We start from the raw sequence: 26,111 nt of genomic DNA, 5'->3' as shown, positions 1-26,111 counted from the left end.
ACTATGCATTCGGGCAGGTAGCGTTCTCCTGGCATCCGCCAAACCCAGATTCGTCTGTCGGACTGCCAGATGGTGAAGCGTGATTCATCACTCCAGAGAACGCGTTTCCACTGCTCCAGAGTCCAATGGCGGCGAGCTTTACACCACTCCAGCCGATGCTTGACATTGTGCATGGTGATATTAGGCTTGTGTGCGGCTGCTCGGCCATGGAAACCCATTTCATGAAGCTCCTGATGAACAGTTGTTGCGCTGACGTTGCTTCCAGAGGCAGTTTGGAACTCGGTAGTGAGTGTTGCAACCGAGGACAGATGATTTTTACGCGCTTCAGCACTCGGCGGTCCCGTTCGGTGAGCTTGTGTGGCCTACCACTCCACGGCTGAGCTGTTGTTGCTCCGAGACGTTTCCACTTCACAATAACAGCACTTGCAGTTGACCGGGGCAGCTCTACCAGGGCAGAAATTTGACGAACTGACTTGTTGGAAATGTGGCATCCTATGACGGTGCCATGTTGAAAGTCACTGAGCTCTTCAGTATGGCCCATTCTACTGCCAATGTTTGTCTATGGAGATTGCATGGCTGTGTGCTTGATTATATATACCTGCCAGCAACTGGTGTGGCTGAAACAGCCGAATCCACTAATTAGAAGGGGTGTCCGCATACTTTTGGTCATGTAGAGTACCTTTCCAGTTTCCAAGTCAATTTTAAAACTAGAACGACACGCAGTAGAGAGCATACCTCCGCCAGGTGAACAGTTTACGTTTTGTATCCCACTGATAGGTCAGATCTGGATTCGGACCTGAACCAAAATCGAATAAGCTTCTTCTTGTCGTCAAAAGGAAGTTATTGGCTGTTCACTGAGATCACGCATCCCTTTGCATCACAGAACGTTGAACCGCCGTCGTGACGTCATGCGACATTCGTTAACTCCGCCCCTTCTGTTAAATCCTCTGCTCGTCTCTGAGTGTTTCATGAGGCGCGAAACCAGCGGCGGCGGCAAGACCCTCATGATATATATTTCAAAAACGACCCTCTGCTCTCCTCCACATAATTTAGTCCTTTTCATTTAATTTAATTGCAATAAATGTAAAATGACACCGAACTTCTCTTAATATTTCCGACTTTTACCTCACGCGTTCGACGTCTCCCGTTAGTTGCAGTGAAAATGTATCTGACAGGTGGCAAGCGAGACGCTGGTATAAAATTAGGGACAAAAAAAAAGGTTAGGAAGGTTTGAATGAATAAGGGAAGCAGATGTCGAGCAAAAGAAGGAATCAGGAATGAAACGCGTGTAAGCAACAGGGCAGGTCCGGCCGAGGTTGATGGAGCGACCCAGGAAGATGCTCGCAGTGTTCGAGAGGAGCGCGGACAAGGACCCGGAGTTGAGAGACGGCGACAGGGAGAGACACAGGGTGCCGAAGAGGCGTCGAACGCTGTCAGCGGGGCGCGGATTCCAGGTGGAGGTGGCGGAGAGCGCCGGGGATTCGAGCGAGGACGAGAGAGGTGAGTCGGTCCTGAAGACCGCGGGGTCTTGAGAGCACCAGACGCGAAGCGTGCACCGCACGGCGGCAAGAAGAGCGAACGAATGAGAAATTGCTCTTCTTCATTTAAAAAATGTCCGTCAAGTGAATCTATTGCCAATTAGGCCCACACACGCTGATGGGACGAGCCGAAGAGGGAGGGATGGCGCAGAAATTCATACGTTTGACAGCTTTTCAGGCTGTAGATATATTACGTTGTTTATAAAACGAGAATTGTTTGTAATGATCGCGAGTTGAATATGCAATTGTAGACGGTAACCCTTTCGAGCGGTGTATAAGTCGGCGTGTCATTTTTATGTGTGGTCGCCTTCTCCATATTCGTCCAAGCTTTGTTCTTGGCGACTGTCGCGAGAAATGTTAATGCAAATGTACGAGTATGTTCGATAAGCAGCGGAAGGCGTCGTGATAACGGTGCCGTGAGAAGGTGACATGCGATGGGTGCGAGTGTCTGAGATAGAGCGAGCGGCACGGATCGCTCTGCTGGCAAGATGGCCGAGAGGAGAAAGCGCCAAGCTTTGCCTCCCGTTTTATCGTCCCGTTCCGCAGATGGCACGATGCGTGTGGGAAGCGACTACCAGGCGACCATTCCCGACTACCAACCAGGTAGGTGTCGCGTGCGCGGCTCCGGCACCGGGCCCCCGGTAACCTGACACGGCCGAGGGGTCATTGTGCACATTGATGTAATAATCATCCTGCTTTTGATGTTCGCGATGATTGGTTTAAAATTTAAAAAACCGTTTATTCCCGTTGATTCCGTTTTTTTTAATTGAAGAAACCGGTTTTTCCCTTATTGCGTTTTTCCAATGACGGAGGATGTTTTTTTATTGTCATTTTCCCGGACCTGCTCGTATTGTTGTTGCCGTGATTAACACAAATATGTTGTTCTCGCTCGACGCACCTGTCTTGATAAATAAAAACGTCCTCTTTCTCTGATTATTTTAATTTAATTTCTTCCCTGTATCTGCGGAATCACAAGAGAATGGATCCGAGATGTGATGATCGTGTTCCAAATCCGGGAGAGAGACAAGTTGGGGGATGGGTGGACGGACGTTGCACGTGTTTTTGTTTTTGAATCTTCGTTAACGATCCATTGATTGGCTTTGCCCAGACTCGGTGTCGCTCCCAACGTACGGTGCAGCCACGGTGGGTCTGCTCTTCATCATCGTGATTGATCCGCTTGCGATAAACTCCGGGATTTTAAAAGCATTTTTGCCAAGATGAGCGCGTCCATGGACGGGTTCTGGGCTCCCTCTTGTGGTGGTAACTGTTGTTCCTCTTGTGGAATAACCAGCTGTATGGTCGCAGTAACGTGATTTTGATCTCTGATGGGAGTGACCAGGTTTCTGATGGGGGTGACCAGATCTCTTGTGTGGATGACCAGATCTCTTGTGTGGATGACCAGATCTCTTGTGTGGATGACCAGATCTCTTGTGTGGATGACCAGATCTCTTGTGTGGATGACCAGATCTCTTGTGTGGATGACCAGATCTCTTGTGTGGATGACCAGATCTCTGATGGGGGTGACCAGAGCTCTGATCTCATGGGAGTCATGTCAGATCTCTGATCTCATGGAAGTCACCAGATCTCTGATCTCATGGGAGTCACCAGATCTCGGATCTCATGGGAGTCACCAGATCTCTGATCTCATGGGAGTCACCAGATCTCTGATCTCATGGGAGTCACCAGATCTCTGATCTCATGGGAGTCACCAGATCTCTGATCTCATGGGAGTCACCAGATCTCTGATCTCATGGGAGTCACCAGATCTCTGATCTCATGGGAGTCACCAGATCTCTGATCTCATGGGAGTCACCAGATCTCTGATCTCATGGGAGTCACCAGATCTCTGATCTCATGGGAGTCACCAGATCTCTGATCTCATGGGAGTCACCAGATCTCTGATCTCATGGGAGTCACCAGATCTCTGATCTCATGGGAGACACCAGATCTCTGATCTCATGGGAGTCACCAGATCTCTGATCTCATGGGAGTCACCAGATCTCTGATCTCATGGGAGTCACCAGATCTCTGATCTCATGGGAGTCACCAGATCTCTGATCTCATGGGAGTCACCAGATCTCTGATCTCATGGGAGTCACCAGATCTCTGATCTCATGGGAGTCACCAGATCTCTGATCTCATGGGAGTCACCAGATCTCTGATCTCATGGGAGTCACCAGATCTCTGATCTCATGGGAGTCACCAGATCTCTGATCTCATGGGAGTCACCAGATCTCTGATCTCATGGGAGTCACCAGATCTCTGATCTCATGGGAGTCACCAGATCTCTGATCTCATGGGAGTCACCAGATCTCTGATCTCATGGGAGTCACCAGATCTCTGATCTCATGGGAGTCACCAGATCTCTGATCTCATGGGAGTCACCAGATCTCTGATCTCATGGGAGTCACCAGATCTCTGATCTCATGGGAGTCACCAGATCTCTGATCTCATGGGAGTCACCAGATCTCTGATCTCATGGGAGTCACCAGATCTCTGATCTCATGGGAGTCACCAGATCTCTGATCTCATGGGAGTCACCAGATCTCTGATCTCATGGGAGTCGCCAGATCTCTGATCTCATGGGAGTCGCCAGATCTCTGATCTCATGGGAGTCGCCAGATCTCTGATCTCATGGGAGTCGCCAGATCTCTGATCTCATGGGAGTCGCCAGATCTCTGATCTCATGGGAGTCGCCAGATCTCTGATCTCATGGGAGTCGCCAGATCTCTGATCTCATGGGAGTCGCCAGATCTCTGATCTCATGGGAGTCGCCAGGTCTCTGATCTCATGGGAGTCGCCAGGTCTCTGATCTCATGGGAGTCGCCAGGTCTCTGATCTCATGGGAGTCGCCAGGTCTCTGATCTCATGGGAGTCGCCAGGTCTCTGATCTCATGGGAGTCGCCAGGTCTCTGATCTCTCATGGGAGTCGCCAGGTCTCTGATCTCTCATGGGAGTCGCCAGGTCTCTGATCTCTCATGGGAGTCGCCAGGTCTCTGATCTCATGGGAGTCGCCAGGTCTCTGATCTCATGGGAGTCGCCAGGTCTCTGATCTCATGGGAGTCGCCAGGTCTCTGATCTCATGGGAGTCGCCAGGTCTCTGATCTCATGGGAGTCGCCAGGTCTCTGATCTCATGGGAGTCGCCAGGTCTCTGATCTCATGGGAGTCGCCAGGTCTCTGATCTCATGGGAGTCGCCAGGTCTCTGATCTCATGGGAGTCGCCAGGTCTCTGATCTCATGGGAGTCGCCAGGTCTCTGATCTCATGGGAGTCGCCAGGTCTCTGATCTCATGGGAGTCGCCAGGTCTCTGATCTCATGGGAGTCGCCAGGTCTCTGATCTCATGGGAGTCGCCAGGTCTCTGATCTCATGGGAGTCGCCAGGTCTCTGATCTCATGGGAGTCGCCAGGTCTCTGATCTCATGGGAGTCGCCAGGTCTCTGATCTCATGGGAGTCGCCAGGTCTCTGATCTCATGGGAGTCGCCAGGTCTCTGATCTCATGGGAGTCGCCAGGTCTCTGATCTCATGGGAGTCGCCAGGTCTCTGATCTCATGGGAGTCGCCAGGTCTCTGATCTCATGGGAGTCGCCAGGTCTCTGATCTCATGGGAGTCGCCAGGTCTCTGATCTCATGGGAGTCGCCAGGTCTCTGATCTCATGGGAGTCGCCAGGTCTCTGATCTCATGGGAGTCGCCAGGTCTCTGATCTCATGGGAGTCGCCAGGTCTCTGATCTCATGGGAGTCGCCAGGTCTCTGATCTCATGGGAGTCGCCAGGTCTCTGATCTCATGGGAGTCGCCAGGTCTCTGATCTCATGGGAGTCGCCAGGTCTCTGATCTCATGGGAGTCGCCAGGTCTCTGATCTCATGGGAGTCGCCAGGTCTCTGATCTCATGGGAGTCGCCAGGTCTCTGATCTCATGGGAGTCGCCAGGTCTCTGATCTCATGGGAGTCGCCAGGTCTCTGATCTCATGGGAGTCGCCAGGTCTCTGATCTCATGGGAGTCGCCAGGTCTCTGATCTCATGGGAGTCGCCAGGTCTCTGATCTCATGGGAGTCGCCAGGTCTCTGATCTCATGGGAGTCGCCAGGTCTCTGATCTCATGGGAGTCGCCAGGTCTCTGATCTCATGGGAGTCGCCAGGTCTCTGATCTCATGGGAGTCGCCAGGTCTCTGATCTCATGGGAGTCGCCAGGTCTCTGATCTCATGGGAGTCGCCAGGTCTCTGATCTCATGGGAGTCGCCAGGTCTCTGATCTCATGGGAGTCGCCAGGTCTCTGATCTCATGGGAGTCGCCAGGTCTCTGATCTCATGGGAGTCGCCAGGTCTCTGATCTCATGGGAGTCGCCAGGTCTCTGATCTCATGGGAGTCGCCAGGTCTCTGATCTCATGGGAGTCGCCAGGTCTCTGATCTCATGGGAGTCGCCAGGTCTCTGATCTCATGGGAGTCGCCAGGTCTCTGATCTCATGGGAGTCGCCAGGTCTCTGATCTCATGGGAGTCGCCAGGTCTCTGATCTCATGGGAGTCGCCAGGTCTCTGATCTCATGGGAGTCGCCAGGTCTCTGATCTCATGGGAGTCGCCAGGTCTCTGATCTCATGGGAGTCGCCACGTCTCTGATCTCATGGGAGTCGCCACGTCTCTGATCTCATGGGAGTCGCCACGTCTCTGATCTCATGGGAGTCGCCACGTCTCTGATCTCATGGGAGTCGCCACGTCTCTGATCTCATGGGAGTCGCCACGTCTCTGATCTCATGGGAGTCGCCACGTCTCTGATCTCATGGGAGTCGCCACGTCTCTGATCTCATGGGAGTCGCCACGTCTCTGATCTCATGGGAGTCGCCACGTCTCTGATCTCATGGGAGTCGCCACGTCTCTGATCTCATGGGAGTCGCCACGTCTCTGATCTCATGGGAGTCGCCACGTCTCTGATCTCATGGGAGTCGCCACGTCTCTGATCTCATGGGAGTCGCCACGTCTCTGATCTCATGGGAGTGACCACGTCTCTGATCTCATGGGAGTGACCAGACCTCTGATCTCATGGGAGTGACCAGACCTCTGATCTCATGGGAGTGACCAGACCTCTGATCTCATGGGAGTGACCACATCTCTGATCTCATGGGAGTGACCACATCTCTGATCTCATGGGAGTGACCAGACCTCTGATCTCATGGGAGTGACCACATCTCTGATCTCATGGGAGTGACCACATCTCTGATCTCATGGGAGTGACCAGACCTCTGATCTCATGGGAGTGACCAGACCTCTGATCTCATGGGAGTGACCAGACCTCTGATCTCATGGGAGTGACCACATCTCTGATCTCATGGGAGTGACCACATCTCTGATCTCATGGGAGTGACCACATCTCTGATCTCATGGGAGTGACCACATCTCTGATCTCATGGGAGTGACCACATCTCTGATCTCATGGGAGTGACCACATCTCTGATCTCATGGGAGTGACCACATCTCTGATCTCATGGGAGTGACCACATCTCTGATCTCTGATGGCGGTGACCACATCTCTGATCTCTGATGGCGGTGAGCAGATCTCTGATCTCTGATGGCGGTGAGCAGATCTCTGATCTCTGATGGCGGTGAGCAGATCTCTGATCTCTGATGGCGGTGAGCAGATCTCTGATCTCTGATGGCGGTGAGCAGATCTCTGATCTCTGATGGCGGTGAGCAGATCTCTGATCTCTGATGGCGGTGAGCAGATCTCTGATCTCTGATGGCGGTGACCAGATCTCTGATCTCTGATGGCGGTGACCAGATCTATGACCCAATGGGGGTGACGCTCTACATCTGGAAAATAACATACATTTACTTCATGCAGCTGTATGAATCAAATTGGCACCCCTTTATAGGAACTTTTTAGGGCATTACTTGGTTCCTCCTCAGAACACAAGGGTAGTCCAGCATACAACAACAACAACATGCATTTTAAAAGGCCATTTTCCCTGCTAGAGCGGGGGTTAGCCTTGCGGTCCCCATGACAATCTTCTCCATTTTGCCCTATTTTCTGCATCTCTCCTTGTTAACCCCCTTGCCCGCATTTCTTCTTCCACCATCTTTAGCCAAGTCTTTCTCGGTCTTCCCCGTCTTCTACTTCCTTCTACATTCATTTCCATCACTCTTCTCAACCAGTCACTTTCATCCTTCCTCAACACATGACCAAACAATCTCAACCTGTTCCTCTTCACAGGCTCTATTCCCATCATCTTTCGCAATTCATCATTTGTCTTCCTCTCTCTCAACGATACTCCGCACATCCGTCGAACCATTCGCATTTCCACCCTTTCCAACCTTCGTTGCTGCTCTACGTTCATTACCCATGTCTCGCTCCCATAAATCATAACACTTCTCACACATGCAGCATACACCTTTCCCTTCAGCTTCAACGACACTCCCCTCATCATCAGCACGCCACTCAATTCCCGAAACTTCTTCCATGCACATCTCACTCGAGCAACCGTTGCCGAGTCTGATCCACCTTCTCCATTCAGCATGTCTCCGAGGTAGCGAAATGTTTTCACACCTTCCAGCTTCACACCGTCTCCAAGATCCAACTCAACATTTCCTCCATCTGCAGCTCCTTCTGTGCACACCTTACATTTGAATGTAGCTGCCACACTGGTTAATGACCCTCTCAGACCACTACATTTTTGATGAACCCACTCAGCGCACATTGTACACTGAATGGAGTTCACTCCGACACCCTTCCTACACACAGCACAGGGCCACTTCCCAGTTCTTTCCACCTCACCACATGCTTTACCACTTGCCATCACCTTCGTCTTTCCGATATTCACCTTCAGACCTTTTGTCTCCATACATTCCTTCCACGTGTTCATCTTTTCCTTCAGTCCATCCATACTTTCCGCAATCAACACCAGATCATCTGCATACAACAACTCCCACGGTAAACCCTCCTTTACGTTCTGAGCCAGCACCTCCATCACAGCTACAAATAGTAGTGGACTTGGTACCGACCCCTGATGCACTCCCACCTTCACCTCAAACTCACCACTGTTCCCGTCCTTCGTCCTTACAGCTGTGCGCGCTCTTTTGTACATTGCCATCACTACTCTGATCAACCATTCCTCCACTCCTAACTTCCTCAATGCCCATGTCAATACTTTGCGTGGAACCCGATCGAATGCTTTCTCCAGATCAACAAACCCAAGAAACAACTTCTTCCTCTTCTCCATGTACTTCTCCTGCAACTGCCTCACAATGAAAAGCGCGTCTGTTGTTCCTCTTCCTGGCATGAATCCAAACTGCATTTCGTCGATCTTCACTTTCTTCCTTATCCTCCTCTCCAACACCCTTTCCAATACCTTCATTCCATGCTCCAATAACTTTATCGCTCGGTACGAGCCACACTCCAGAGGGTCACCTTTCCCCTTGTATAGAGGGACGAGGGTACTCAGTTCCCAAGCCACTGGAATGCGGCCTTCTTTCACCACCAGATTACAGATCTCTGTCATTCTCTTCACACCCCAACTTCCTGCTGCCTTCAACATATCTCCCACAACTCCCGTCGGCCCTCCCGCTTTTCTACCCTTCATTGCTTTTATCGCTTCCCTCAACTTCCTTCTCAGTTATCTCTCTGCCGGTCCTAAAACTGGGTTACTCTCTATGTTGCCATCCCATTCATTCTCTGTATTCAACAGCATTTCCATATATCTTTTCCATCTTCCTTTAATTCCATCTGGGTCGACAACGATTTGTCCCACTTCATCCTTCAAGCAGCTCACCCCCATCACATCACACCTCTCTTTCGCTATCTGCTTTGCAATCCTGAATACCGCTCTCTGACCCTCTTCCGAATCCAAGCGTTCTCCGAACATTTTCCTACATGCCTCCTGCGCCTTTGCTACCTCTTTCTTTGCAGCCTTCCTGGCTGCCTTATAACTTTCATGCTCTGCTGTTTCTGCTCCCGTACCCTTCGCCTTCTGCCACTCCTTGAACTTCTTCCCTCTTCTCGTCAATCCTCTTTCCAACTTCATCATCCCACCACCATGTTTCCGAGTGCCTCGGTGGTCCTTTTGTCCATCCACATACCTCACCAACGGCTCCCAACAGACTAGCTTTCATTGACATCCAACCACTTTCAAGCTCAACCACATCATCCTCGACCCTACTCAGCCTCTCTTTTAATGCCTCCCTCACTGTCACCTCTTTCAACCTCCACACCTTCATTCTCGGTTTGGTACTTCACCCGCCGAGCTCTCCTCGCACCTTTCACCCTTACGTCGCAGACAACCAAGTGGGGCTGTGAAACAGCCTCCTCCCCCGGGATCACCTTTGTGTCTCGGAGGTGCCCCCTATCTCGCCTACGCACCATCAGGTAGTCAACGGTTGTCGTCGACCCACCTGACGTGTATGTAACAAGCTTATTTTCCTCTTTCTGGAACTGAGTATTACAAATCAACAAATCAGCTCCATCAGCAAACTCCAAAATCCTTTCACCTTCTCCATTTCTCACTCCATATCCGTAACCCCCATGAACTCCGTCAAAACCATCCATACTCCTTCCCACATGTCCATTTAGGTCTCCTCCTACCACAACAACTTCCTCATCTTTCACGTTTTCCATCAGCTTCTCTATCGCACACCAGAACTTGTCCTTCTCTGTATCGCTCCGACCAACCTACGGAGCATATCCCGAGATGACGTTCACCAAGAGCTTTCCAATCATCATTTTCACCATCATCAACCTATCACTCACTCTAGTCACACTCACCACACTGTTTACAAACTCCTCAGAAAACAGGACACCAACACCATTCACGCCCTCCAGGCACCCTTGCCACACAAACTTGTATTTCTGTCCCTGCCTACCCATCACCATTCTCACACCACTTCCCTTCCATCTCGTCTCTTGCACACAACATATGTACACTCTTCTTCTGACCAATACTTCCACCACTTCTCCTGATCTCCCTGTCATTGTCCCTACATTCCATGTCCCAAACCTCAGAAACCGATCTCCACTTCGGGCTGTACCCTGCCCACATGTAGTTGTAATTGTCATGGTTCTCTTTTGAGGCAATGTTTTTTTTTTATGGCCGGATGCCCTTCCTGACGCCAACCCTCTTAGTCACCTCCTATGACACGCAGGGATACGGCGTACCTATTCTTATCCAGGGTACACACTGGGAAACGTTTAAAACATGGAAATCCTGGGGGGGGGGGGGGGGGGGGGGGGGGGGAGGGATCACCGCTGCGGTTTAAGCATATTTAAATAAATATTTAAACAACACCATGAAAACAATCTGGGAAAAGTCTCTAAGTGAGAACGTGGATTTGAGAAAGCAGGAGCAGAGGTGAAAGAACAAACGAGAATATAGGGGGCGGGGCACAAGTCGAGACGAGGAGGCCGCACGAGACACCAGGCCGCACGAGGCGCGGACAAAGAAACGACTAATTACACACAAATTGGCAACAACTACAAAACCAAAATCAAATAGAAACACACAATAACACATACACAACAAAATACGCAGCGGAAATTTGACAAAGAAACGAACGGGAAAACACTCAAACTTTGATGCCGTGGAGAGATCAAAGCAAGCCCCGTCGCTCGAGGGACCGGAAGCGGAAGGGTAGTCCAGCATGCACACAAAATTTCTTGAATGCCCATTATTTTGTATTTTTTGGCATTTTCTACAAGCTATGGAATGTCCTGTAGCGGCTACCGCTGGGTTTTCACAATCGCCTTGCACCTATCAAGGACGCGGAGCGATCACCATGCCGGGCTCGTCCAGGACGCCCGGGCAGGCTCGCCCTCAACTTGCCAGGCCGCAGCCAGGACGCTGGGCCACGCCCCCTCTCGCCTTTCCTGGGCAAACGCTCCGGGATAATATGTATATATATTGCTGCCCGATAAACGGGCTTTTCAGAGTGCCTGAGTGTTTGGTTTGATTAAAGCAACTCGGATGAATTCCAGCTTTTTGTCGCGTCCATTCTTCCGATCGACGTGGGAGCCCCAGCTCCTTCATTGGTGACCTCGACGTGATTAAGAAGCTTCTCCTCGACGCTTTCGCCCTCCCATCGGCGGAACGCGCACGGCGCCTGCTCGACCTGCCCGAGCTCGGCGACACGCGCCCTTCCGAGCGAATGGACTACATGCTTTCACTGCTCGGCGAACACTCAGGCACTCTGAAGCGCCGTCTCAGGAAGCGCCGTCCGGACGCTTTATCCGTGATGAACAGTAAGTTGCCCGTGTGGCCGGCGCTCATGGCTGGTAATGAACGCCGGCCCGGCCGTTTCCCGGCCTGCCGAAGGTGCACGGGGGTCGGCATGTCCGGGCCTTCTGTCCGAACCTGGCATGATAGTAACACCACGCTTGGTCAGGTGGAGGCCCCGGTCGTCGTGCTGGAGGTGGTCGGCTCGGTGTAGCGGCCGCCAATTGCGTCGGCAGTTCGGTCGTCGTCGACCGTGCCGGGTGCTCGGGCGCCATGGGTGTTGCGTCGGACGGCGGTGGGTCCCATGTCGCCGCTGCGATGCGCTGACCTGCGGCGGAGATCTTGTCGGCTTCTCTGGCAAGGGCCCGGGGATCTGTGATCGTCGTGCTTGCCAGGGCTCCGGCATTCCTGTTCCGGGAGCTGTTCCTCCGTCAGCTGCCTAACCCGGTACGCCTCGCCCTGGCAAGCACGACGATCACAGATCGCCGGGCCCTTGCCAGAGAAGCCGACAAGATCTCCGCCGCAGGTCAGCGCATCGCAGCGGCGACATGGGACCCACCGCCGTCCGACGCAACACCCATGGCGCCCGAGCACCCGGCACGGTCGACGACCGAACTGCCGACGCAATTGGCGGCCGCTACACCGAGCCGACCACCTCCAGCACGACGACCGGGGCCTCCACCTGACCAAGCGTGGTGTTACTATCATGCCAGGTTCGGACAGAAGGCCCGGACATGCCGACCCCCGTGCACCTTCGGCAGGCCGGGAAACGGCCGGGCCGGCGTTCATTACCAGCCATGAGCGCCGGCCACACGGGCAACTTACTGTTCATCACGGATAAAGCGTCCGGACGGCGCTTCCTGTGCGACACCGGCGCCCAACTGAGCGTCACACCCGCCTCTGACCAGGACAGGCAGTCCCCGGTTTGCGGCCCCTCCTTGGTTGCGGCCAACGGATCGACCATCCGCACCTTCGGCCCGCGCAACGTCACCCTCTGCTTCGGCGGCCAACGCTTTGCTTGGACGTTTGTAACCGCAAACGTGCCCATGGCTCTGCTAGGCGCCGACTTCCTCTGCGCACACGGACTGCTGGTGGACGTCCAACGGCGTCGTTTAATCAACGCCGAAACCTTCAGCTCCCTGGTATGCACATTGAGCAGCTCCGCGCCGACCGAGCTGGCATGCGCCGTCCCGGCGGCGAACGAGTTTGCTCGCCTGCTCACGGAGTTCCCGGCCCTCACGCGGCCGACGTTTTCGGCCGTCGCAGTACGGCATGGGATCGAGCACCACATACCCAACCACGGGCCCGCCGGTCTACGCCAGGGCCCGCCGCCTCGACCCAGCCAAGCTCGCCCTGGCGAAGGCCGAATTCGACGCGTTGGAGCACCTCGGCATCGTGCGGAGCTCCGATAGCGCGTGGGCCTCGCCACTGCACATCGTGCCAAAGCCGGGGGGTGGATGGCGCCCGTGTGGCAACTACCGCCGTCTCAATGACGCTACCACCCCCGACAGGTACCCGATCCCGCATATCCAAGACTTCTCCGCCCGTCTGGCAGGACGGGTCATTTTTTCGAAAATTGATCTCATACGGGGATATCACCAGGTACCTGTCAGGGCGGCCGACGTCCCTAAAACGGCAGTCATTACGCCGTTCGGCTTATTCGAATTCTTGCGGATGCCGTTTGGTCTCAAGAACGCGGCTCAGGCGTTCCAGCGCTTGATGGACGGCGTGCTGCGTGACCTGCCGTTCCTTTTCGTTTACCTGGACGACATCCTCGTCGCCAGCACGTCCCGGGCCGAGCACCTCCTCCACCTCCGAACACTGTTCGGGCGCCTCAGCGAGCACGGCCTCATCGTCAACCCGGCCAAATGCCACTTCGGCACGACGGCCGTTGATGTTTTGGGCCACCACATCACCAAGAACGGGGCCGTGCCGCTGCCAACCAAGGTCGAGGCCATCACCACGTTCCCGCGTCCCCGCACCATAAAGGCCCTGCAGGAATTCCTGGGAATGGTGAATTTTTATCACCGCTTCGTGCCCCGCGCTGCTCAACTCATGCGGCCCCTCTACGAAGCCCTCCGGGGCAAGCCGGCCAAGCACGACATCGCCTGGTCCGCAGCAATGGATCCGGCCTTCCAAAGCTCAAAGCGGGCCCTCGCGGACGCAACACTGCTCGCTCACCCAGTGCTCAACGCTCCCATCCCCCTCACCACGGATGCCTCCGACTACGCGGTGGGCGCCGTACATGAGCAATGGGTGAACGGGGTTTGGCAGCCACTCGCTTTTTTCAGCCGGCAGCTCCAGCCGAACGAGCTCAAATACAGCACTTTTGACCGGGAGCTCCTCGGTCTACACCTGGCCGTCCGCCATTTCCGCCACCTCCTGGAGGGCCGACCTTTCACGGCGTTCGTCGACCGCAAGCCGTTGGTTTACGCCATGGCCAAGGTCACGGAGCCGTGGTCGGCCCGCCAACAGCGCCACCTCTCCGCCGTGTCGGAGTTTACCACGGACATCCGGCACGTCGCCGGCAAAAACAACGCCGTGGCCGACTGTCTTTCCCGGGCCAGCGCGAACGCGGTCCACCTGGGCGTGGACTTTGCGCTTATGGCGGCGGACCAAACCACCGACACCACGGTGCAAGCCCTCCGGGCGGCGGACACGGGCCTCCGCCTGGCCGACATCCCCTTCGCGGACACTGTCCTGCTCTGCGACGTCTCCCAAGGCCAGCCTCGCCCCATCGTGCCCGTCACCTGGCAACGCCGTATCTTCGCCTCCCTCCACGGCCTTTCCCACCCGGGCCGGAAAGCTTCCCAGAAGCTGGTGTCGGCGCGATTCGTCTGGCACGGCCTTCGTCGGGACGTCCGCGATTGGACCAGCACCTGCACGGCCTGCCAACGGGCCAAGGTCCACCGACACACCCAGGCCCCGCTGGCACCTTTCACAGTGCCCGAACGACGTTTCGACCACGTCAACGTGGATCTGGTGGGCCCCCTCCCCCCGTCACGGGGGTTCACACACCTGCTCACCATGGTGGACAGGACCACCAGGTGGCCGGAGGCCGTTCCCCTCGTCTCCACCACCACCGCCGACGTGGCGCAGGCTTTCATCGCCACCTGGGTCGCCCGCTTCGGCGCACCGGCGGACATCTCGTCAGACCGCGGACCACAGTTCACCTCCGAGCTGTGGGGCGTGGTCGCCCGCAACCTGGGGGTCAAGCTCCACCGTACTACGGCCTACCACCCCCAAGCAAACGGGTTGTGCGAGCGATTCCACCGCTCCATGAAGGCCGCGCTCATTGCCGGCCTTCAAGACGGCGGTTGGGCCGACCGGCTGCCGTGGGTCCTTTTTGGGCCTCCGCACGGCCCCCAAGGAGGACCTCCAGGCATCCACCGCCGAGCTTGTCTATGGCCAGGCGCTACGCATCCCGGGCGAATTCGTGCCCGACGCTACCAGTCCCTGGTCCGCAGCTCACCAGCGCTCGGACCTCCAGGAGGCCGCCCGACGGTTTGCCCCCATGCCAACATCCCACCACGGTGACCCCCAGTCCTACGTCCCCCCAGCACTTCGCACAGCGGAGTATGTTTTTGTGCGTCACGACGCACATCGGGGGCCACTCCGGCCGCCGTACGACGGGCCCTTCCGGGTGCTGCGACGGGACGACAAGTCGTTCGTCATCGACATCGGCGGCAGGTCGGACCGGATTGCGGTGGACCGCCTCAAGCCGGCGCACGTGGACGTCGACCACCCACCACGGGTGGCCTTTCCGCCGCGGCGAGGCCGCCCCCCGTCCACGGTGCCCCCCACTCGACCGCCCACCACCACACCGGACCCCCTCCCACGACCCGCCAGGGGTCGCTTCGGCCGGGTCATCAGGACCCCCCTCAAATTGACCCTGCCGGTGCAAGTCGATTCTGTGGGGACGTGTGTAGCGGCTACCGCTGGGTTTTCACAATCGCCTTGCACCTATCAAGGACGCGGAGCGATCACCATGCCGGGCTCGTCCAGGACGCCCGGGCAGGCCCGCGCTCACCTTGCCAGGCCTCGGTCGGGACGCCCGGGCAGGCTCGCCCTCAACTTGCCAGGACGCTGGGCCACGCCCCTTCTCGCCTTTCCTGGGCAAACGCTCCGGGATAATATGTATATATATTGCTGCCCGATAAACGGGCTTTTCAGAGTGCCTGAGTGTTTGGTTTGATTAAAGCAACTCGGATGAATTCCAGCTTTTTGTCGCGTCCATTCTTCCGATCGACGTGGGAGCCCCAGCCCCTTCAGTCCCTTCTTTTCGATACCTTGCCACATGGCACATACCCTTATATAAAGGGGCCTTTTCTATGCCCCTGGCATTTTACCCAATAATTAGGTTAAAAAATGCAATTGGAATGGCACTCGGTAGAGAGCATACCTCCGCCAGGCTGAATAGTTTGTTTTGTATCCACTGATAGACCGGATCTGGATTCGGACCTGAACCAAAATCTAATCTGCTTGTTCTTGTCACCTTACCAACTCGTCCACCAAATTAGTTATAACTCGTCCATAACTTTTTGAAATATCATGTTATTTATCGCTTTTCGCCCGATCTCTCAATGGTGAATCACTTAAAAATTAAATAATTCTCTTATCCGAATCCATATTCAGATCTTCACCAAAATCGAATCGATTTAGTCTTGTCACACACCCAACCGGTCCACCAAGTTTAGTCCAAATCCGTCCACAAAATTTTGAGATATCTTGCTATATATCGTTTTTGGCCCTATCTCCCAATGGTGAAGAATCACTTAAAAAATTATACTAGCCGGATCTGAATCCGGATATTTACTAAAATCTAATCATTTTGTCCGTGTCACATACAATACCTCTCTGCCAAATTTCGTCCGAATCCGTCCACAACTTTTTCACAAACAAACAGACAGACAGACGGGTGAAAACATAACCTCCATCCACCTTCGGTGGCGGAGGTAATAAGAATCACCAATTGTCAATAACGAATGATTCATTCAAACGTAGATTGTTTTAATCATGCATCATAATGTGCATCATAAGAAATGCCACCATATTTGCAGATGTAATATGTTTATGCCTAGATTTATACAGCTAGAGATGTATTATAATGATGAATGAGCATGTTTCTACAGACGCGCCTCCACGTCCGAACGAGAAAGAGGTGATGGGTATGTTGGTGTGGTCACCTCAACATAACATACCTGAAGCGAAGTGTAAGTCTACTTTTGTTGATTTCCATCTGACCCTAATTTATTGAAATATGCACATTTTTAAGGTTGTAAGAATTAATTTTTTTAATCGCAGTTCCAACCATTATTACGACATCTCATCTCGATCTCGAAGAGATTAACTTAGAAAATGGGTTGTGATTTCCATCATCAGTCCATCAGGTCGTCTGTTAACTTAACTTGTTTTTGCATCTGTTAACTCGATTTTGGATCATGGGGAGGTTCCCAGGGGGGTTACCTCCTGAAACTTCAGATCCCTACTCGTCCCTTTGCTCCGAAACACGATACGGCCCTTCGACTTGATGGTCTGTTTTTATGGGGGGGTGGGGGGTAGGCTGGGCCAAATCGGAGGTGATTTTCCTAATTCAATGTAATTTACCTAAAAGTTGTGAGTGAGTATCAGGAACAAAATCATGAAAAAAAAATTCAAAAATATTGACGTTTTACGGTCAGACAGCCCGTTACCATAGCAACAGTTACAGACGACTCAAAAAATGCCTAAATTGACGATTTCTCAAGCTGTGTTTGACCCCCAGAGTTGATTCTGGTACCAAAAGATGCAGAATTGAAAGCCAAGGATGATTGGATAGCTTAACAATGTCTGTGACACAATTCAATACCACTTTTATCCAAAAAACTGATTTTTGTCTGAAATTTCAAGCATATTTATGGAAAAAAATTGAAAATTTTGCTTTTTAATCATAGGATAACCATTAATCAGATTAAATTTACTTTAAATTGTCTTTTACAACCTTGTATTGTCCAGTTTTTATAACTGTTATAACGTTGTTTAAATTTGGCCATCTTCATTTCAATAAAAAAAAGTTAACAAAAGCAGCTTACAATCATTAATTTTAATGCCTGCTTTCGGTTGTTACTGTAACCATTCATCAGGGCGTTCAAGGCGCCCTTGCACACATCAAGGATAGGCGCTCTTGTCTTCGATACAACGGCAGTGAACTCTGGGGTCAAGAGTGGAGTCGTAGTAAGACTGGAGACTGAGTTTGGCAGGAGTCTTCTGCAACTGGCGTGTCGGCACCACATCCACGAATTGGTTGGAGGGGCGTCTTGCTCAATAGTGTATGGCCCCACCACAGGACCTAATGAACAGCTGTTCAAGCGACTGCTCAACACTTGGAGTGAATTGGACCAGGGCAACTCCACATTGGTCGAGGTGTCTGCTCAACAGAGAGAGCTGGCTGGCCATGTACATGCCACCATCACCTTCCTTCAGACGTGGATGGACAATAGCACAAAGGAGACTCTTCGACACGACTACCTGGAGCTGGCACACCTCACACTGCTGTTTCTTGGAGGGACTGTCCCTGATGGTATGAGGACCATCACTATCAAAGCTCCTGGGGCATTCCACCACGCCCGTTGGATGAGCAAGACTTTATACACTATAAAGGTGGCACTCTTCCGTTGGCAGCTGGGAGATATCTACACACCCGAAGAGCTGGAAGACATAACCAGTCTCGCTGCATTCATGTCAGTCTTCTACACTAAAGCGTGGTTGACATGTACCAGTGCTGCAGATGCACCATCTAACGACATGTACCTGATGAAGAACCTCCTCAAGGCTGAGGCCAGTATCGCAAAGAATCCAACAAAGTGGCCTGCCAAATTTCTGTCCTTTGTGACTGTGGCCCGAGAGAAGCTACAAAACCATTTGTGGTACCTCTCAGAGAGATTGGTCTCTTTGGCACTCTTCTCGGACAGAACGTCATCTGACAAGCAGACTATGAGAAGGGCTATGCTCAGGTACCATGGGACTGCACATAACATGATACAGGAGATGCCAGCCTCACAGCAATTCGGGAGTAAAGCCCTCAAAGACTTTGTTGGTTACGACTCTTGGAGCATGTTTGAACTCTTGGGTATTGACTCCAGTTTTGTCAAGCTCCCCGTTGCACAGTGGCCCACCTCAGACAGCTATCGTCATGGCAAGGAAGTTGTGGCCAAACTCCCAGTTGTCAATGACGCAGCAGAGCGGACACTTGGACTCGCCACAGATTTGAACACTAACAAGGCCCCCAAATCTGAGGCGCAGCTCCAGGCTCTATACAGGGTTGTGAAGGGCGTCAGGGAGAAGCTGCATGGACTGGCAACATCCACTGAGGTTGTGACTAAGAAGTCATTGGCCTCCATTGATTACAATTGGGACTAGGTTTTTTATTTTGTTATCAATGTTCAATGTCAGACCTTAAATTTGAGACAAAAAAGCTTAATCAATGACAAAAGTTAATTTAAAGTACATTTATTTGACTATAGCTCTGATTAATGATTATCCTATGATTAAAAAGCAAAATTTTCATTTTTTTTTCAAACAAATGCCTTAAATTTGAGATAAAAATGAGTTTTTGGGATAAAAGTTGTATTGAATTGTGTCACAGACATTGTTAAGCTATCCAATCATCCTTGGCTTTCAATTCTGCATCTTTTGGTCCCAGAATCAACTCTGGGGGTCACACACAGCCTGAGAAATCATCGATTTTAAGAATTTTTTGAGTCGTCTGTAACGGTTGCTATGGTAACGGGCTGTTTTACCGTAAGACGTCAATATTTTTGAAAAACAATTTCATGGTTTTGTTTCTGTTACCCAGCCACAACTTTTAGGTAAATTACAACCTTGTAGTATGAAAAATTGAAAATCACCCCTGATTTGGCCCAGCCTAGTGGGGGGGGGGGGAGGTTGGCCCTGTTTTTATGCCGATGCCGACGAAGTCGCCGGAGGCATTATGTTTTCAGGTTGTCTGTCCGTTCGTTCATCCGTCTGTCCGTCCGTGATAGGTTTTCGTTATTGCAATGACTTGAGAACGGCTGAAGGGGTCTTAGTCAAACTTGGTTCAGGTATGTATAATGATGCAAAGATTAACTGATTAGAATTTGGGGTCAAAGGTCAGAGGTCATGTCAGATAAAAATGTGATGACTTTTGGTATCAAGGGTGAACTCTCAAACCTGTCTCCCTCTTCCAAATCCTGGTGGCGTCTTGTCAAATCTGTTTCTGATGTTTGTTCCCACTCCATCCCCTCCCTTACCTCAAACGGCTACACAGCTGACTCTGCACGTGCAAAAAGCTGAATGCCTCAACTCTGTGTTTGCCTCAAAATCTTGTGTCCCAAACTGCTCTCTCTCTCTCTGAACCCACCGTACCCAGTCGTACCCAGTTGCTCCTGGACTCTGTGTCCTTCTCTCCTGACAAGGTAGATAAGTTTCTGTCAAACCTCGACTCTGATTCTGCAACTGGACCAGACGGCATCAGCCCACGGGTCCTAAAATTCTGCTATGCCGCTCTATCTCACCCTCTCTCTGTTCTTTTCACCCTCTCTTTTGCTCAAGGTCATCTGCCAGGATATTGGAAATCAGCAAACATTACTGCTTTACACAAAAAAGGTGCAAAAACAGATCCTTGCAACTACAGACCAATCAGCCTGCTCCCAATAATCAGCAAGGTTATGGAATCCATCGTTGCTTCGGATATCAAATCTTTCTTCTTCTCCAATTGCTTGATCTCTGATCATCAATTTGGATTCAGACCAGGTCACTCTACTCTGGACATGCTGCTTCTGCTGTCTCAACAATGGATGGAGGTCCTCAATATAAAACAGGAAATTAGAGCTGTCTCCCTTGAAATATCACGTGCCTTCGATACGGTCTGGCACCCCGCTCTGCTCACCAAACTCTCCTCCTATGGTATCCATGGAAATCTCCACGCATGGCTTGCGGACTTCCTCTCTGTTCGTAGTCAACGTGTGGCCCTGAATGGATTTCTCTCATCTCCCTTCCTGTTCAGGCTGGAGTTCCCCAAGGCAGTGTTCTGGGCCCTGTGCTTTTTCTGGTCTTCATCAATGATCTCTCCGACTCTCTGGAAAATCCTCTCTATCTCTTTGCTGATGACTCCACTCTCTGCCGCTCCATACCGCAGACCTGGACAAAATCACAGACTGGTCAAACAAGTGGAACATGTCTTTCAATCCTGACAAATCTCACACTCTTACTATGTCTCTCCGAAAAGACCGTCTGGACAACCCTCCCATCTACTTTCTCAACAATCCTCTTGAGGAAGTTCTATCACTCAAGCCCTTGGGTCTCACAATCTGCCATGATCTTTCCTGGGAAAACCACATTTCCAAACTGGCCTCCAAAGCCAGTCGCCAACTGGGCATCCTCCATCGTGCGAAGTCCTTCCTTGGCAGACCTGAGCTCCACCACATACAAGGCTTTCATCCGCAGCTCAATGGAATACTGTCTCCCCTCTGGGCTGGTGCTCCTGCCTCACACCTAGCTCGGCTTCACGCTGTTGAAACCAAAGCTTTCAGAATCGTTGGAATCTCCCGCAATGAAGCTGATTGTGAGGGCCACTCACTCACTCACTCACTCACTCACCACAGGCAGGTAGGTAGTCTTTCTGTCTTCTACCGACTCGTCTCTGGCCAAGCCCACCCCAGCCCTGTCTGTGCTCTGTCCCCCAAATACTCCTACAGGCCGCACAAGATCGACCAGCAGCCCTCTTTGGTGAAACTGCCAAAATCAAGGCTCCCTGCTCACCTTCACTCTTTCATTCCCCTATTTTCCCACCTCTGGAACAAACCCCCTCAATCTCTTCAATCCCACTCCTCCCTCCAGGTCTTTAAATCAGCTGTTCACCACCATCTCTTGTCTTTCCCCATCCAAAACCTTGATCTTTTCTACCCCTGTTAATTCACCCCAGATCCACTGTTTCTGAAATACCGACTTCTTTCCTGGCAGTCCTAGCTGTGTCCATGCGTTTTTTGTTTTTTTTACCTCTCCCACCCCCACACCTCTTCCCACGCCTCATCCCCCCCAAGCCCTCTCCCTCCCACAGATCCACAGATGTCCCTGCTCTCAAATGTTGTACTCGCGTGCTTCCCCCTCTCTCCTCATCTTGTCTCCCGCTCCCTTTATTTTTTCTTGTGTCCGTTTGTTGTTTTTGTCGTTAATGTTAGCTCTTACACGAGCCTCAATCTTGTATACAAAAATAACAACTTGTGAACAGCTGAAGGGATTGAAATTAAAACTTGGTACAGGTATGTATTATAATGTAAACATGAACTGATTACATTTTGGGGTCAAGAGGTCAAAGGTCAGAGATCATGTAATTATAATAATTAAAACTGCGAGCAGTGATGATCCGGGGACCAAGACGTTCCACACTGATTGGACAAGTGCACGCCAGTCATTGACAACGGCAGCCCAGATCCGATTATTTAAAGTTTGAACTGAAAGGATCGAAAAATGAAGGAGGAGATGCATTTTTAAGGTTTTCTATATGGCTTCCAGGTCACATGACCTATGACATCATCCTTAGGACATGCATCAACACAAGTGGCGTACTATAAGTGGTCAAAGTTTCAACTCGATCAATGACATAATGAAGGCGGAGATGCATTTTAAAGGTTTTTATGAAATCTAATATGGCCGCCATGTCACGTGACTAATGACGTCATATTTAGGATATGTATCTGTCGTGGCTCGATGTCCGCTTGTCCGAGAAGAACTTAGGACAAACGCCTTGAGAATATGAGCCGTTTTTATTACGGAGCAGTTACACGTGCGGGAAAAAAGGAGGGCACAAATCTGGCCAGTTCCTTTCTCAAATACAATTCACAGTGAGCTTAATTTATATACAAACAGGCAATGTCCAGCGCAGTGGAGATAAGAATATTGTAAGTGTTTCCCTCCAAGAATATGCCACACACCCACAGTGCCACACATACAATCTTGAAGGTCAGATTCCAACACGGGGCGGCCTGTTCTGAAAAACGCACAATGTGTTTTAAAATCTTCAGATAAGCAGAGAGAAACACAGACCAGTTTTGTGGTCAGAACAACAAATGCAAGAGAAAAAGATCACAGAGCATGAGATGTGCATTCTCAGCCTGTTCAGCAAACTAATGAGAAAAGGTTTGATAAAGCAACCATCAGCTCCCACATTCCTTTCTCCTGTTCAAATATTTAAAAAATAATTTTAGTATCATAGAACATTCTCTATGGAATTCCATTAACATTTCAGATCTGCAACGAAGACATCTGGTCCGATGAAGATGTGCTCCACCAGAGGGTGACCAACTCCCATGTGGAACTGGCTCCCTCCATCTCGCACAAACGCGGTCCTTGCAGATAATCGAGGTTAATTTAGGTCCATGCTCATAAGAGTTCGCACATGTTGTTGTTTTGGGGAATACATAATATTGTCAATCTCCTGTATCATCTGCTCCTGTTTGGAGTACAGAGCATGGCAATCCCCCCCCCCTCCCCCCCCCCCCCCCAAAAAGAGTGACTTCCTTTGTGTCGAATTCATCCATGGATGTGGGCTCAGGGGGATCCGGAGTAACAGGTGGATCGGGCGGTTCCTCGTTGTCGTTTTCGTTCTCTTTCTCATTCACTTGTCGTTGAGCCAACAGAGACTTAGAGCTAGGAAAAAATCTCTCAAGACACAGGTGAAAAATACGTTTCATTATGAACACAGCTAAGACGAGGCCAACGATTATCGTAAGGCCCCATTAAATCCAAGACAATATGGTGTACCCAAGGCTGCCAAACCATCCAGAAAGCCAATTTGTTATACCCAGATCCTCCCTTCTAGTCCGAAGTTTTGAGTTTTGTATATCATTCAGTATCAAGATTTCCGATGCCACTTAGCTCAAATGGCAGATTCCCTTCCAGTTATCAAATAAATATGGGTAAGCTTTATCTCCGCAAACAAACATTGTCCCATGTGGAGAAATCATATGATTTGAAAGACATCTCATGCTCTCTGATTTTACCCTCTTAATTAAACTGCTGAAACCCATCATATCTTTGATGACCCTTTAATCATGTATTGTTATGGTCTTTAATCATTTCATGTATTGTTATGCATTATGTTTTCACTCTGTCAAAGCGCCTTTGGGCTACTTGAAAAGCACTATACAAAATAAATGAATTATTATTATTATTATTATTTAATTCCCCCAAGACCCCTGAAGACTACCAAGACCCCTGAATGCACCGAAATACCCTTAAAGACCCAAAAGGCCCTGAATACTCAAACACCCTGAAGACTGCAGAGACCCTGAAGACCACAAATAATTTTGCAGTAACCCAAAAAATACACCGAAATGGTCAAAGATGCCTATCCCTGTGAGATGACGTGTGGTGACTAAAGCTTTTTCCCAATCCAACCCATCCTCTTGGTTCTGGGTGACACTTGGCCTCGATCTGTATCAGGCTTGGGTTCTCTTGAGGGACATTTACAACATTGTGAGTGCAGGTGGATCTTCCCAAATCTATCCTACTTTGATCTTTATTCATGAAACCCAAGTTCATTCCCCCATTGCTGGCCATACGTCTCGTTTCAGTAGTGCTTCACTATGTACTAGCGGTGTCTCTATCATGACTAGCAGCAACATCTGTGTGCTGGTGTGTTGTGCTTCTGGGGATCTCCGTTGCTGAAAAACAAAAACTTTGGACAATAGCCACAATTATAATTTTTCAAGCATCTAATAAAAAAACACATTTTTCCAACGATTATTCCCCCCAACTGGCCCTGGGACACAATCTCCTCAAGCTGCAAGGTCAACCCTCCCAAATACCAGCCTTATCAGCAACTAAATATCAACAACCACCACATTCTCCAACTCCTCTCCACACCACCATCACACAGCCGCCTTCAAACACACTGGCTCCATCAAGCATCAATCAATCAACCATCTTCAACACATCACAACTGTCCTCATATCGCTCCAGCACTTCCCTCCATTTCCCCAGCATTCCAGTATCCATGATACCCCAGAATGCTCTCGCTCTTCCTGCGCTAGTTCACCGAGCCAACAACGTTTTAAATGCAAAATCTTTGTGGATAAAATGCATTTTTCTTTAAACTTTGGAAATTTCTTTAAATTGCTGCCATCTCCAGACATCGTCTATCCCTTTGTCCACAGCCTGGTCGGATCCGAGTCACGGCAGCAATTATCGTGCCTCGATGTCCGCTTGTCCGAGATGAACTTAGGACAAACGCCTTGAGAATAAGAGCTTTCTCCAATACAGTTCACAGTGAGCTTCATTTATATACAAGCAGGCAATGTCCAGCACAGTGTAGATAAGAATATTGTAAGTGTTTCCCTCCAAGAATATGCCATGCACCCACAGTGCCACGCATACAATCTTGAAGGTCAGATTCCAACACGGGGTGCCCTGTTCTCCGGAAAAACCCCAAATGTGTTTTTAAATCTTCATATAAGCAGAGACAAACACATACCAGCTTTGTGGTCAGAACAACAAATGCAAGAGAAAAAGATCACAAAGCATGAGATGTGCATTCTCAGCCTATCCAGCAAACTAATGAGAAAAGGTTTGATAAAGCAAGCATCAGCTCCCACATATCCAATCACGTGGCATAGTACAAGTGGTCAAAGTTTCAACTCGATCAATCGAAAAATGAAGGCAAAGATGCATTTTAAAGGTTTGCATTAAATCCATTATGGCCACCAGGTCCCATGACCTATGACGTCATAGCCGGCGAAGCCAGTGTTGTGAATGAACGCGTACGTATTATGTTGAAAAGCCAGATTTTGCTGGATCCTTTGAGAATTTCGAAGCTTTGACGCACCAAATCGCTCCATGGAGGCTGCCATCTTGCGGATGCAGAAGTATGCATAAACAATTGCGAAAAAGTTCAATAGAGGCTTTGGCTTCGCCGGCTCATTGCGGCTTTGGCTTCGCCGGCTCATTGCGGCTTTGCAGTAGGGTCATATTATTAGGGATATGCATCCAATCAAGTGACATACTATAATTGGTCAAGGTTTCAAGTTCATCTGACTGATGGTTTGGCCTGTAGGTCGATCCAAAATTCATGGAATCGCAATGTTAATTTTTAAAAATGATGAGTCAGCAGTTTTTTAATTGGCGCGCTGTAGGCTAGCTCGCAAATTTTTTTTGAAATCGGAGAAAACGGGTCTTCGCCTTGGTGGACTATATGTATGCCAAGTTTTAACTCGATAGGTCTAAAAATGGAGGAGATTTTAATGATTTTCAGTATATCCAATATGGCCACCAGGTCACGTGACCTATGACATCATACTTAGGCTATGCATCAAGTGAAGTGGTATACCATACATAGTCAAAATTTCAAGTTGCTATGATGAACTGTTT

At 50.6% G+C, this 26,111-nt stretch overlaps 1 protein-coding gene across 8 annotated transcripts in view; it reads left to right on the top strand.

Annotated features, from left to right (window-relative positions):
* The first annotated feature begins 1,219 nt into the window (after positions 1 to 1,219).
* LOC137418139 (REST corepressor 1) overlaps positions 1,220 to 26,111 on the top strand; it is a 64,471-nt gene continuing 39,579 nt past the window's right edge. For 4 of the 8 annotated variants that reach the window (XM_068104133.1, XM_068104131.1, XM_068104132.1 and 1 more), the window contains exons 1-3: positions 1,220 to 1,500; positions 1,996 to 2,141; positions 16,859 to 16,939. In XM_068104133.1, the coding sequence (XP_067960234.1) occupies positions 1,235 to 1,500; positions 1,996 to 2,141; positions 16,859 to 16,939 (493 nt within the window). In that variant the 5' untranslated portion in view covers positions 1,220 to 1,234. The remainder of the gene's footprint in view (positions 1,501 to 1,995; positions 2,142 to 16,858; positions 16,940 to 26,111) is intronic. The other 4 variants (XM_078786748.1, XM_068104134.1, XM_078786747.1 and 1 more) reach the window with 3 other exon arrangements.

Source organism: Myxine glutinosa, chromosome 11 (assembly GCF_964187855.1).
Source record: "Myxine glutinosa chromosome 11, kmMyxGlut1.1, whole genome shotgun sequence".
Classification (NCBI taxonomy): Eukaryota; Metazoa; Chordata; class Myxini; order Myxiniformes; family Myxinidae; genus Myxine; species Myxine glutinosa.
Note: the sequence above shows the minus strand (reverse complement) of the source record. Positions and strands in the feature narration are given on the sequence as shown.